This window comes from Neophocaena asiaeorientalis, unplaced genomic scaffold, assembly GCF_003031525.2.
Source record: "Neophocaena asiaeorientalis asiaeorientalis breed wild unplaced genomic scaffold, Neophocaena_asiaeorientalis_V1.1 scaffold77, whole genome shotgun sequence".
Taxonomy (NCBI): Eukaryota; Metazoa; Chordata; class Mammalia; order Artiodactyla; family Phocoenidae; genus Neophocaena; species Neophocaena asiaeorientalis.
The window spans coordinates 11,328,168-11,343,485 of record NW_020174645.1 but is presented as its reverse complement, the minus strand read 5'-3'; the positions used below and the strand labels follow the sequence as shown (position 1 = coordinate 11,343,485).

Below are 15,318 nucleotides of genomic sequence, written 5' to 3'. Positions count from 1 at the left end.
CTCTTTTTTTAACTCCCCCCCACCACACCGTGGCTTCATTCTACAAAGATGTTTTATAATGCTGTTACGTTAATAGTAAGAGCTTACTATTATCCATATATTATGTTCATATAATAAGAGTATTAACGGTAATATTAATTACATTAAGTATATTAATTAGTAAGTATATATTACCATTATACTAGTAATATAATAATAAGTTTATAAGGAGTTCTCAAATTTCTTATCACTGAACTACAGACTGACAGTTGTTACTCTCTGGAGGGAAGAAGAGAAATACCACCCTTTACAAGGTTTAGAGACTCATGAAGTCGAGGGGGCTGGGGGTGCAGAGGAAGAGTAGACAAGGGGTCCAAGCTGAAGCCACTCGTCTTGGTCAGAGTACCGTACCTTTCCTGTCCATCCTGTGAGGGCTGAGAGGAGCTCTGCCCAGGCTCAGTGTCTCCACCACAGCCTATGTTCCCTTGCGTTCTCTCTGCAGAGCTGGCCCCAGCGCTGGGGTTCTGCGCTCCGACACTACCACTGAATCCTGAAGAAGAGGTAGTGCTTATCTGGTTAATAATGGGAGCAGAGGCAGATGTCGAGGCTGGTGGCACAGAGGAACCAGATGCGGAGCTACTTGCTGCCAGGTTCACAGAACTGCCATTGGAGGTGGGATTAAATGCACTGCCAGCTGAGGGGGCTGCCGATCCTGGATTTGAAGCTAAAGGCCCCGCATTCCCAGGTGTAGCTTGTCCCTGTGCTGCTGCTGGTGGGGTCTGGTACTTAGGTGGTATCAACAGGCTGCTGTCGAGCTGCAGAGTGGCTAGATAAGGTGCTGAAAGTGTACACGCAGAGAGGTGACTTTAGGAATGTTCTGCAGTGTCTGGCTGAAGCAGATATTTAGAACAGTCACTTTAAAAAAATTATGCTTCCAGGTTGCATTACTCTATGACACCCAAAATGCTATCTCTACCACTGAACATAAGCTTGTAGGTTCTGTAAACATGGAAATAAACATGGAGTTACTTATTATAAATTCTGGGGAAGAGCCTTATTTGGGGGGGGGAGAGGAGAAAATCAATCATTTGTAACATTTGCCTTTCAGACTGATTCCATACGCATTCACTGAAAACGGAGAGGCCGTATATTCTACAGCCATCATGGTATATTATGCTCCTATGTGCGTAAGGCTTTGTAAGCATCTAAGATTCTCTTGGGAATCTGGGTTAAAATAAAGCAGTTAATACCAAGTCATGCTGCTACATTTTCGAAATGTGGAGTAAATCAGATATGACTTCCTTAGGCTACTGTAAATAGCTTTTAAAGAATATACATGCACATAAAAATTAGCATTTAACTACTTAGAATGCAGAAATTAGACCTAAATAAATACAGTAATGGAACACTAACATTTCCCAAGACAAAAGAAGTATAATGTGGCATGTCTAATAGGGAGCAGGGGGAATGATCTGCTATTTCTCAAATTCTACTTTGCCAAATACATCCCCATTTACCTAGGTGATGGCGGCAAACTTGCGCATAAAGTTTGAGTCTGGAATGATTGTCACTCTCCTCGCTGCCCCATGGCTGGTTAAACCACTCGCTCACAAGCTCTTCCGCCAGCTTCTGCGCCACGGTCTTCCCCACGCGCATGATCCCATCGCGCAGCACTTTGCAGATAGGCTTGTGCTGTCCAAGCCTACACATCTGACGGCACAGACCAGATCACCGTTTACAACAGGAACCACTCCTTCGTTCAGTACACATCGTTACCACGGAGATCCTTGACCATACACATGGAAGCATTTTCCTTTGTCTTTTAGCGTTACCACACGCAACCAAACCAACATTATATGCTGGTCCCTTCTGGTAATTATAATGTACCTGAAACTGTTCTCTGTCTCTCATGAATGTTTCTTCACCCCAACCACTTCCTCCAGCACAAGGGAAGATTGCTGAGCACTACCTGATTGCTAACGGTCAAATAAAGAATTAACCAGATTCCTGCCTACTTAGGCTGACTGAGACATATGTCCACTAAAACCTCTTAAGTAATCCCGACTTATGATGTTCTCCCATAAGATAACATTAAAATTTTATGGGCCATCTGTTACATTGTTACAGACATTTGGAGATCACCAATAGCAAAGGCCACGGAAACAGTGGATATGCTGATCACTTTTTAAAAGTAAATAGTTGTTTTAGCACAATGAGATTCTGTTACTGACGTGCAGGACATTAAGTGGGTGCTTATGGCAGAGAATTAATATGCCTGCACAAAGTAAGCTACCTAGCTACCTGTTCACCAGCAGAAGAGTCCATATCATTAGCCCTCACTAGAGTTGATGAACAGGAGGCTTACCAAGCCCCTAAAAATTCTCTAGTGTACACTCTTCTGAAGCAGGTACGCATTACTGCCAAAAGAGCAATCCTAAAATGATCTGGCAGTCCTTTTATGTTTTGGAACTTATGTTGAAAGCGTCACTCAAAAGAAAGGCTGGGCTTTAAGATTGCTTAGACAAGTTTTCTGTGTTAGGGTAATTATGATTTAATATTATTAGGCATCGTGAACCAGGCACTGTTTAGAAATTACTGTACCCAAGGATTTCCTTCAGTGGCTTAATTGATGCCATTATCTCATACTTTAGCATCTTCTCACTTCTTGGTAGCAACACATAAGTTTACTATTTCATGTGTACTCATACACTTATAGATAGTGAATGTTCCGTTATGGAGTATTTTTGAAATTCAACTTGGCATCTTATTTAGCAAACACTTTTGTAATGCTTATAATATGCCTGTCGCAGCTCTAAATACTTTATAAATACTAATTTCATTTATTCTTGTCAAATATAAAGATAACAGAAGTATAAGGTACAAAAACCTTATGTCTATGTACTTTAGCAGAAGAAATGTGGCACTAACTCTTCAAAGACAGACATGATTCTAATTTTTCAAAAGTAACAAGCATTTATGTACTAAATATATAAAATTATCTAAGTGGCTTTTATATTACTATGGTTATCACATTATTAATCTGTACCAAAATTTTAGTATTAAGATGAATGGAGTGTTAAATAAAACAGGGACATGAGTCATTAAACTTATTATGATTCAGAAATTTTCAAGCTAAACATTTTTATACTGTTTTCAGGAATTCCTCCCCCCGCCCCCGCCCACCCCAAGAGTAGATGTGCTTTCTTTTCATAAAGCTCATCTTCTGAACAACCACTATCCCCTGGTGAGTAATACTTTTAAACTTGAGCCCATAAATGGGGAAAAAACAGCTGACGGGACTTTAAGATGGGTGGTAAGGCTGGTAGAGGAAAATCTTTAAATCTAATAAAATATAAAAGCTAACATGGGAAAGCAATGTACTCCTTGAAAAACTTGCCAATGTAATCCTTTTCTTCATCCTCCAACTATGTGAAAATTTTCTTTGAGTCCTACTTTGAAAATATTTTTTCTTTAAAATTTAGTCACAACTAGAAACAACCTGAGGACTCATATCATACAAACAATTTTCATCTTTCATATCCTTCTCACCTCATATACAGCGCTCAAGTCCCTGAAAAAAGTTTTGGCTCCTTCGAGCAAGGCCTCATTTTCTGGACACACCACAATATAGGCAACATCACGGTGGCCCCCGTATGGGTCCAACAACAGCCTCTCCCAAAATGGCAAGGAGAATGGCGAGATGGTGAGGAAGTCCTTGTCATAGCCTACCAGCAGAGTGGGGATGGGCAACGGCTCAGGAGATTCTTCAGAACCTAAAACAAGATTGCAGTTTAGGAAAGTGCTTCAGGGTCTGTTTCCCACAACCTCGACAACTGAGAATTCTCTGGTGCATTAGTCTTATTTCTGGCATCAGAAATTTTATTGTAGGTTGACATGATACTCTTAAAAGTACTCTTCAAATCCTCTTATTAAATGGCCCCTGATGAAGAACCTTAATTAAATGAGTCAGAACATGCTTATAAAGTTTCAGTAGGATCAGAGAGCAGACTAGAGCAGGTTAAAGTTAGTTTTCCAAACAGCACTATGTCGTTTCCTTTAAGATACACACTATAATCCTGACTATGAAGAAGCTGACAGAACTAGTTCAGAAGTTCATCCAGATGAAAATGCAGTGAGGACCAGGAAGATAAGGAGACCCTAACAAATGGTCTATTTAGGGATTATCTGCCCCACTGACCTTGATTATGCCAAAGACATTTAGAAAAATTATCTCCAAAACTGACTACTGGAAAACAGGCAGATTATAAAACTTAATAGTCAGGAGGAAAAAGGTTCTATTTTGTTAGTGAGGGAAGAACTTGACAGTAACTAAAGCTGCTTTTCATAGAACAAAAATCTGAAGGAATTTAAACAGGGGACGGATTCTACCGTAGGTTCCCCGTCCTGCCATTTTGTGGAACTGCTGCCAGGTGAGTGGTCCCTGCACGTGCTGGATATTCTCCCAGGTCCTGCCCGTGCGCTTCTTCTGGATGGCGTCTTGGAGAAAGGGCTGCAGGGACAACAGCATACGGACCACATCTTGGGAGGAGAGCATGCTGATGTCCAGCACTGGAAGAGAAATGAAATGAAAAGGAAGGGGAATCATAAAGGGGGGCTGGCACACTCCTCTTCTTGCCATCATTGTGGACCTCAGTTATACTCCACGACAGAGACATCACTGGCAGCAGGGTCCACTTACAGTAGATTCTAAAATACCCGACTTAGGAGTCAAGAGGAAAGACAATCTTCTAAAGTAGAAGATAGTTTATTATTTATTACTGGAAATAATAAAAGGGAAAATAGTTTACTCTATATAAAAGAGGTTAACTACAGGACTGCCTAAAAGTGGAAAGGTAGATAGGCCTAACTTTTAAAAATCATACAGACTTGTTTCCAAGGTTGTTCTTAAGAAAAGAGAGCGGCAAAAATTTCTTAATTATTGTTTCTTACTTTTAGTTTCTTAATTACTTTTATTTACAAAAATCCATGTTTTGATTATATGATGAGTGGGAAAAAGGAACTTGAAGCTTTTAAAAACTTTAAAAACTGCTCTTAATGAAAATATTTTCACAAAATACAAAATGCATAAAGAGAAAGATGACCTTCTACACAGGCAGAGGCACATGAAAACAGGGCAGAGGCAATGACAGGCCTGAAATTCATCTGTACAGAGAGGAAGGTAGGAGATTCATGGTTTCAGAACATGTTCTTCCTGAAAGAGGGTTTCTTAACCTAGAATTTGAAAAACCTCTGAAACTCCACCCCAAACTGCATATGCATGCATGAGCACAGGTGTATTTTACCCCAAGGGAGAAGGTCCAGAATGCTCGTCAAATTCTCAAAAAGATCTGAAGGAAGAACTACTTAAGCTGGAGATGGTCAGCTATGAATCTGCACAGCTGGGTTCCTAAAGACCTTTCATTCCTCTTGCTTTTCTAGCTGATTAGGAAAGTGGCATGGATGGAAATCTGTGGTTTATTTACCAACTAAATCTGAAACACAGGGTGCTAAAGGGGTCTTAAGACATTTTTAGACGTGTCCCCACATCAAACACAGGCTGCAACTTGATGGCACAGAGTTTTTGTTTTTCAATCTGGAACGAATTTCTCAGGAAATTTCATATGCAAATCTGGATTTCCAGCTTCTCTTGAAAAACTGGAAAACTGCCTGACAGCCCTGGGGCTGAGGCCATCATATTCCTGGATGACCACCACTTGGAGCCAAGGAGTAGCTGTCCCCTTCAGACAGTTCTTGACGCTCCCCCGTGCCTCCCCCCACCCCAGCTGGCCTGAGACTGAAGCAGCATTTATCACCTTGATCTTCAAGCCTGTGCTTCTTTTCTTCTTATAGGAAAGGAAAAAGTAAAGTATCTCTTGTATCCATGGCTCTATCAGAAGTAGGAAAATGACACACCAAGAGAACCACACGTTAGAGAAAAATAAAAGTAGAAGTAATTCTTTGTGAACTCTATTTCTGTGCATACAAAATAGAAAGTACATTGCGAAACGACACGATTTAGGTCGCTGACTTTTGCAGACCTGGATCTGCACATCATTCATTTACATCATCTGCCTGGTAGTTTCAAGCATCTGAATTTGGAACCCACATCTCGCCTACAAAAAAATGTGCTATTCTTCATATCCAAAGATGCCACTACTGATCCACCCACACAGACTGTTTTTCTACCTGAAGGCCACTGTCTAGTAAAAGAAACCACCTAAGATAATCACCCACAATTCTTTAGGGGAAAGAGTTTAATTCATAAATTCATGCAGCGGAAATTAAAGGCCTGCTAAGTATAAGGTACTCTACTTAAACCTAAGCAGTTATAAAAATGAGTATGACCCTTGAAATACTTCCTCAGGAGTCTCCACCTCCAAGAAGTCTCCTTGCTTATATAACCTTCTCCCCTGCAAGACTGACGACTATTCTGAAGCAGGGTCCATGTTTCTTTCACACACAGACTCTTCCACCTCGGCCTCTGCTCACCCCTGTCTACAGAAACAGCTCTTACCATGGTCAAAAGACTGGTTTAATCCTTAGCTTAAAAGCCTGGCTGAATCTGAATGCCTGTTGACCACGCTCTCGTTCATGAAACTTGGTTACGTGGCAGAACTCAGTAAAGCTCTGTCCCAGGCCCTCCTCTCTTTCCATACAGTCCTCCTCCCCAGTGAGCTCTCCTCCTCCTCCGAGCTCCCGACTTGGGTTATCATCTACGTGCCATATACTCCCTTTCCCCTGAGCTCCAGGTCATGAAGTCCCAAGTGTCTACTTGACACCTCTACCTGGATATCTCAAGAGAAATCTTTAAAACTTCCAAAACTCAATTTATGACCTTTCTCCCCAGACCTGATATTCCTCCAGTACACTCATCTTTTTAAAATGATTTTATTTATTTTTGGCTGTGTTGGGTCTTTGTTGCTGTGTGCGGGCTTTCTCTAGCTGTGGCAGGCAGGGTCTACCCTTCGGTGCGGTGCGCGGGCTTCTCATTGTGGTGGCTTCTCTTGTTGCGGGGCACAGGCTCTAGGCTCGCGGGCTCTAGAGCACAGGCTCAGCAGTTGTGGCGCATGGGCCTAGTTGCTCCACGGCATGTGGGATCTTCCCGGACCAGGGATCGAACCAGTGTCCCCTGCATTGGCAGGCAGATTCTTAACCAATGTGTCACCAGGGAAGCTCCCAGTACACTTGTCTTTGAACGACACCACTGTCCGTCCAAGTATACATGTCACAAACCTGGGTGTCTTCCTTAATATCTCACTCTCCCTGATCCCCCAAATCCAACCCATTTCCAAGTCCTGCAATAATACTTCCCAAACATCTCTTGAATGTTTCCACTTCTTTTCCATCTCCTTTGCTAAGACACTAAGCCAAGCTACTGTTTCTTATTTCATCTACTGCAGGAACTTCTCAGTCTCCTCAAATCCATTCTCGCCATTTTCTAATCCACAGCCTACCTTAGAGAGTACATTTTTTCCTAACTATACAAATCTGATGTCAATGTCTCTTCGTAAAACCCATCATTGACTTAAAACTCTTCGGATGAAGACCCAGTGCCCAGCATGTCTCAAAAGGCTCTTGACAAGCTAGCGCTGCTGGTCTCTAGGCTTCTCTGAGTTCTCTGAAGGCCCCACGCTCTACATAACGCTGGGCCATTGCACGCGCCCCTCCTCTGCCTGGGACAGGGCTCCCCGCCCCCTCCCTCGTCACCCAGTTAACCTGTACTCATCGTTGGGATCTCAAATGTTACTGCTTCTTCAAGGAAGTGTCCCCTGACATACCGTGATTTCAACACTTATAATGGTTTGTAATAATATGCTTATTTATTTATTTGATTCGAATAATTAAATAAATAAGCGTATTATTTAATTGGAGGATGGAGGAGAAGGCTTATCCAATTTCCAAAATAGATTAGAAAGTCCCTGAGGGCAGGTACCTTGTCCCTTTCATTCACCATTTTATCCCTTCAGGACACATTATAGCATAGATAGTGAATCAATAAGGAAAGGGAACAGCAAGGCTGCTGCTCAGCACTCTTAGAGCCCAACTCTAAAGACGTTTATCAACTGGAGTTTTTTTTTTTTTTTTTCCCCTGGTACGCGGGCCTCTCACTGTTGTGGCCTCTCCCGTTGCGGAGCACAGGCTCCAGACGCGCAGGCTCAGCGGCCACGGCTCACGGGCCCAGCCACTCTGTGGCATGTGGGATCCTCCCGGACTGGGGCACAAACCCGTGTCCCCTGCATCGGCAGGAGGACTCTCAACCACCGCGCCACCAGGGAAGCCCTATCAACTGGAGTTTTTAAGACAGTGACGTGCCCCAGTAACCACAATGCAAAGTAAAATGTGATCATTGTTACCAGAGACACAAAATGCTGGGAAATCAGAGGAAAGAGAAAATACTCTGGTAAATGGATAGAAGGCTTCCTGGAAGAAGTATCATGGAAACTTGACCCAGAAGAATGCATAAACTTAAACTAAAAAGAAGACTTAAACATGAAAGGGTATGCAAATTATCAGTTTGTATAATCTAGACAACTTTTTTTCCACAAAATAATTACTCTTCTCTAAATGTGTTTCAATATAAAACATCTCCCCGTTCTTAACTTTAGGGTGATATCAAGATAGCTCTCACTTTAGTTATGTCTATTTTTTAATAAATGAAATTTAAAATTTTGTCATATATAACAAAGTAAAGAAAGTTTGCAAGTTATCATCACACCAAGACAATTTTCAAAGCAAATTTGTATTCTGGGAAACCTACCATTGCTATGAGGCCAAGAGTGCACAGTGGCACTTCTCACCAGAGCTTCATCCACTTTGCCACCTGTGGGATTATCCACATACTGCCGACCCTGCTCCAAGGCATTAAAGCATTCCGTCCAGTAATCATTATTATCTGCTTGCACCCGGTCGTAACTCCAGCTCACACAGGGAAGAGTTTGGCGATTGTTACAGGAAATGTAGTCCAGGAAACTCAGTGAAGCAAAAGGTTGTGTGTGTTGATTCTGCAGGAGGAGGAGAAGGCTTATCGGTGGCTCCTGGGATTTTCTGGCTCCTTCCATCTGCGGAAGGAAGGTGGTCTGACACATCATTAAGCGCCTTTCGGCAGCCTGACCAATATCAGAATTCTTCCCAAAAATATCCAACTCATCTTCCAGGAAGAGTCCCGAATTGTAACCAAGTTTGCGATTCATGATCGCACTAAACCCACAGGTACAGCGGTACTGGTCCTCATTGGAAGAATCGGGGATGTAAAGCCCAACATCCGCCCCTTTGATGTTCATGTTGCAGGCACAGATGCAACAGCTGTCAAAGTTTCTGTCTTTAAAGATATTCATCACGGAATCAGAAAGAATCAGAGTCACATAGAGACTGTGAGCTTCAGGAATTGGCTGCATGGTGGCGGGCTCCACAGAATTAAGAGGCCGTGTGGTAGAGGGGGTAGAGGCTGGTGACCCCTGATCGGTGCTGTCATATTTAACAGACCCTTGACCACTGGCAGTGCCCCCTCCTCTGGGAGTTCTTGGGGTCCTGGGGGTTCGTGGTGTGGGGACAGAGAAGCGAGGTGTTGCTGGAGATGGCAAAACTCCTGCTCCACTGTTGCTGGCTGGGGCAGCGCTATTCAGCGTCACCGGGGTGTTCATCTGTGGTGTGTTCAGATAATCTGGATCTGCTAGGCTCCCGACACTAGGCACATTACTGCAACAAAGAGACAGCACCAAGTGAGAATGGGAGGCCGGTCACAGGTGCTGGAATACACACATAATCACCCCAACCTGGCCTGTGCATTTCCTATTTATGCACGTTGTCATTTGGTTTATTCAGTTTTCTATTAAGCCTCATCTTAATCTTTTGAGGGAACTGTAACTACTTTTACAAGAAAACATGATGCTGGATTTGGGCAATGTAGTTTTGAAAACCTGTAACTACTAAATAGAACTTTAACACTTGAGCTCAGATGCCAAAGTAGCTAGAAGACCATAGGATGAAATTTCCATCTAATTTGCAATTACATTTTTGTCATTTTTTGAAATTGAAATTCTGCCAGTGTACTTGTTCTCTGAGGCTATAATCTACATATGATTCTAAAGTAGTTATAATCAAATGCTCATGAAAATTTAACATTTTTCTAATTTCCAAAATGTAGTCCTATCTAGGCTAGCATTTTTATAGTAATGAGTGACCATGAGGGAATTCTATTTTAGGAGGAAACCCACTGGCCAGTACTATATTACAATTAATACAAATACTACACATGCTGCTAAAAGGACTTAGTATTAGTTAAGTAGCTGCCCAGAAGTATAGACATTGCATCACAGTTTCCAAACTTCTAACAGATTTCTGTAGGGTGGTAGGCAATTCGTTCATTTTTTTATTTTTCAATATGTCATGCATTATATAGCACAATTATTTTTAGCTCCCAGAGACTGATCACACTGTGCTACCTATTTTCTCATAAGCAGCGACTTCTTTTTGGAATAGCCACATGGAAAACAAAACAGTGTCTGCAATGTTCTGCTATTTTATTATTGTAATAAAATTTTCTTGATATGTATTCTTAGATGTACATGTAAAACAGCGCAGGATTATTCTTTCCAGTTAGAAGGTATCAAAAGAAATAGATTTTTTAAATACTTAAAATTCTTCTGAGATCTGTTAATACTGTGCTTAAACTAAATATCCCTCCAATAAAGTACGCATTCATTCACTTATAATTTGAAAGAAGAATGTCATAGAGTAACGGCTCTTCAAATCATTTTCTTATGACTTTTAATCAGCTGTGCCTAACTTATCAACCCGAAAATCCAAATCAGTCACTGCAACGAAATGTTAAATCTGAGGCCCAGTGGTATCTTTTATACAGATAACAAATGACCCAGAAACCTCGATCAGCAATCACTGCTATCTCAGAGACCAAAATAATAAGTGTGTAATATGAGTCTAATTGGACTCCTTTCAAATTTTTCTGTTCAACAAAACCCCCAAATTATTATGCAGTTCAGATCACAAAAGGAACTATGACGATTAACTGAAAAGCGAAATAATTAAATTCCTCCCGAGGCAGTAAAAATGGTTTATCTTGTACAGTAACCTGACTTTTCCCATTCAATAAAAATGCATTGGGTACCAAACCCATGCTAGATGCTGCATACGCAACAGTGAAAACGAGGGAGAAAAGTTAGCTCACAGCAAGTATGACAGCCATCAAGTGAGTGCTGGTGTGCTCTGTGATAAAGCGGGGGTCCAGGGCGATGGACACCACAGCAGGAGGATTTCCCATAGCCTAGAACTGTCCTGTCCAGTAAGTGAGGTAGTCACTACCCCCATGTGATGAATTTAAATCAACTTAAATAAAAATTCAGTCTTGATCTCAACTAGCCACACTTCAAATGGTGCACAGCTACAACGTAAGGGTAGTGGATGCCGCACTGGAAGGTGCAGATACAAACACTTATTTCATCAGAGACAGTTCTATTAACAGCACCAGTTTAGAATACCAAGAATCTTTGGGGTGGCAAATGATAGATCTGATAGATCTAAACAATGATCTAAATTGTTTGTTACTGAAACCATCAAACAGCAATGGGTTGCATGTCACTGTGTGAGAAGCTTGTGTGTGTAAGAGATTAAGCTGTGGAATGGGTTCGGAAGCTGTTGCACTACTTGCAAATGGCCTGCTAACTCCTGGGGTACTAGTCGCTCTAGCTGTGCTGGACCAGTCTCAGATTAAATAAGCTAGGGCACAACTGGAGACCAGCAGCAGAGAACTAGCCAGGCCCTCCCATCCAGGGTGCTTTGAACACATGCTTTCACACTGCTGGTGGTTGTGGAAATACTCAGAGTTCTCAGAAAAAATCTTATGCGGGAAGTAGGGCAAGATAACCCCATTTTAAAGAAGGGAAGAACCAGTAAAATGATCATTTAAGGCCATACAGAGACTGAACAAAAAAGGCAGGAATCTGAGCCCTATGACTGTACAGCCCTATAGCTGTACTTCCCCAACTCTAAGGTTCTTTTAAACCACTTCTCTGCCACACTTTTTCATTCCCATACAGACTTTATATACACAAGCATAAAGCCTGTTTATAAAATTAAACTTGATTTCATCAAGATGATATTTATATGAGGTCACAAAGAAGTAGCCCACAGACTGGACCTAGATCATAAATTTTTCTTAGCTCCTAGAATGTAACTCTGGATTAACTGTCAACTGCAGGATCTTAGTTTCCTGACCAGGGATTGAACCTGTGCCCTAGGCAGTGAAAGAAAGCACCGAATCCTAACCACTGGACCACCAGGGAATTCGCAACTGTCAACATTTTTAAAACGGAAATACATTGACACATTTAATTCCAGGTCTCCAATTCCCTGTATTTAAATAGCAAAAAAAAAAAAAAAAAAAGTCCCTTTAAAAGGGGTGTACTCTCAACAGTTCATCATTGACCCTGCTCGCTCCCACTGCCTCTTCTCAATGATGCCGAGCATCAGTAGTGCCAAGTCTTCTGCTTTGCCCAGTCCATTTCATCCACATATTGCTTACCTGGTCCTGACAGAAATTTGAGTTTGTGGCCTTTTATTTTATGGAATTTAAATTATTTTATTAAGAAATTATCACTCAAAGGGGAAACTGATTCTACACTGTTGCAGTAAGAACTTTTTTGGCGACAGTATGAAACATGTCCAAGCTACAATAAACACTTCCTTTTCCTTCCCCCGTATCATAGCACCATTCTGTTGCTGCTTTCTTACATGACATGGTGTCAGTAACAGAGAAATTATCATGTGAATACTTCATTTTAAAGTGCCTTAAGTAAACACATTTGAAATCATCAAATTATATAAAACAAAGTACTTACCACCGTCACCCTAAAAATATTACCCACTCTAACTAATGCTTGATTCTGTGATAGACACTGATTTCACACTGAATGACCATGAACATCATGGCTCTCTATACAAATAACCTTAATTTTTCCATGTATATGAAATTTAGTTTAGAAAATTTTCAACGTATATTTTCAACAGAAAATAATATGCACGAAAACATGAATGGCCAATAAAGGAAAGTTTCAAATGAAATGCTGTGATCATTTAAAGTAAATATTTAGTTAAGATAAAAATCAGGAAGCAACCTAAGTGTCCATCGACAGCTGAATGGATAAAGAAGATGTGGCACAGTGCTCGCTTCGGCAGCAGATATACTAAAGTTGGAACGATACAGAGAAGATTAGCATGGCCCCTGCGCAAGGATAAGATGTTAAAAATAAATAAATAAATAAATACTTCAAAAAAGAAGATCACTATAGAACTATTAAAACAAAACAAAAAAACAAACAAAAAAGAAGGTGTGGCACATATATACAATGGAATATTACTCAGGCATAAAAAGAAACGAAATTGAGTTATTTGCACTGAGGTGGATGGACCTAGAGTCTGTCATAGAGTGAAGGAAGTCAGAAAGTGAAAAACAAATGCTGTATGCTAACACATATATATGGAATCTAAAAAAAAAAAAGGTTGTGAAGAACCTAGGGGCAGGACAGGAATAAAGACACAGACATAGAGAATGGACTTGAGGTCACGGGGAGGGGGAAGGGTAAGCTGGGACGAAGTGACAGAGAGGCATGGACACATATACACTACCAAATGTAAAACAGATAGCTAGTGGGAAGCAGCCGCATAGCACAGGGAGATCAGCTAGGTGCTTTGAGACCACCTAGAGGGGTGGGATAGGGAGGGTGGGAGGGAGACGCAACAGGGTGGAGATATGGGGATATATGTATATGTATAGCTGATTCACTTTGTTATAAAGCAGAAACTAACACACCATTGTAAAGCAATTATACTTCAGTAAAGATGTTTTAAACAATCATATTAAATACAGCAGATAACTCGACACAATCCCAGCACATACTTGTAGCCATCTCTAATGAAAGTGGCTGCAGGTGGCATGGGCAGTTGTTCAATTTTAGGAGGGATTGCCCACGAAGGCCGAAACAGACAGGCATCAGGAATCTTCAGAGGTAGCAGGCATTGGCTCGGCAACATTTTCAGTGGAGCAAACATGGAGGATCCCACAAAAGGTTGTAAAGTTGGAACTTTGTGCACATACGAAAAGTCCTGTGACAACAAAGTGGGGCTGGTGATAATGCTGGGAAACAACTTTAGGATACACCACAATAGCAAAAAAATCACTATAATTCAATACTTCTCTTTTATCTGATCAACAGAAAAATGCTAAAGCCAAAATTTTAACTTAATCAAAACACTATAATTACCTCATGACCTAATTCAGAGAACTCTTAGGAACTTATGTATACATGGCATACAGACAATACTATTTTAAAGAAGTTGTATAAAAATCTGCTTTCAAACCACCCTGTCTTTGTATAACTAATATATTGGCAATTACCTTTATTTCCTCTGGCTTGGGACTTCCTAACCCGTCTTCCACTTCCACTTTGAATTCAGTAAGCTGTGTTGAAACCATACTGACCATAGGGCTCTCCATCATGCCTAATGCTGTCACTGTCTCTGAACTGATTCCATCTTTATAATTCATCACAGGAGAAAATGCAGGGTGCTGTTCCAAAGAAGGAGGGGTGGGGAACATCCTTTGCAGGTCTGCAACTGCTAAAAAAATAAAGATAAAAAATAAGAAAAAAAAATTTGTAACAGGCCTGACTTCTAAAAAAAAGAAAACAACCTAGTTCATAGCCAGGCCCTCTAGTTGGCATCAGAAATAATGCTGACTGAATGGTCATATCAGTTACATAATAGACTATTAATAATGGAAGTATCTAAGAAGAAGGCCATCAGCAGGAAATTATCCTTTGCTGCAACTTTATCACTATCCTCTTGATGCTTTAGGATTTGGCTTCACATTAATTATGTGAACAAAGTCTACATAACATACATTTTTTCTTCCAACAACTGATTCCCTGAAAAATCTAAGGAGATGAAACTTCATAGTCAGGGTTAATAATCCTATCTAGAACCAAAAGACAATTTATTGAAAATCAGCTGGGAAAAAAAGTACCTTTTAAGAAATACTTAGATCAGTGATTCTCAACCTTTAAAAAAAAATCATTGTTATATACATTGGGTTAACCATCATCACTAATAGTGTCTCATTAAGGGACTGATTCTTAAGTAGGAGTGTATGCAATGAAATGCAAGTTGCGGTTGTGAAATTTGGCCACTAGGGGGTGTCCTGTACAGCAAATTTATTTACACATTTGGAGCCACAAGTTCAAATCAGTGATTTGGAATCATATCTGGTGTCCCAATTTCCAATTACATTGCTCTTTCTAGCAACTTCAATATTTAAACAGGTAAACA

General features: G+C 40.8%; 1 protein-coding gene and 1 non-coding gene across 4 annotated transcripts in view; one reads left to right on the top strand and one right to left on the bottom strand.

Annotated features, from left to right (window-relative positions):
• Window positions 1–15,318, bottom strand: part of MED13L (mediator complex subunit 13L) — a 251,722-nt gene that overhangs the window by 21,125 nt on the left and 215,279 nt on the right. For 2 of the 3 annotated variants that reach the window (XM_024758571.1, XM_024758573.1), the window contains 7 exons: window positions 14,390–14,610; window positions 13,892–14,097; window positions 8,738–9,675; window positions 4,369–4,548; window positions 3,529–3,752; window positions 1,497–1,689; window positions 391–817 (listed from right to left, as the gene is read on the bottom strand). In XM_024758571.1, the coding sequence (XP_024614339.1) occupies window positions 391–817; window positions 1,497–1,689; window positions 3,529–3,752; window positions 4,369–4,548; window positions 8,738–9,675; window positions 13,892–14,097; window positions 14,390–14,610 (2,389 nt within the window). The remainder of the gene's footprint in view (window positions 1–390; window positions 818–1,496; window positions 1,690–3,528; window positions 3,753–4,368; window positions 4,549–8,737; window positions 9,676–13,891; window positions 14,098–14,389; window positions 14,611–15,318) is intronic. The other variant, XM_024758572.1, reaches the window with a different exon arrangement.
• On the top strand, window positions 13,155–13,262 carry LOC112408871 (U6 spliceosomal RNA). Its single transcript, XR_003005029.1, has one exon. It is a non-coding gene; the product is annotated as a U6 spliceosomal RNA (small nuclear RNA).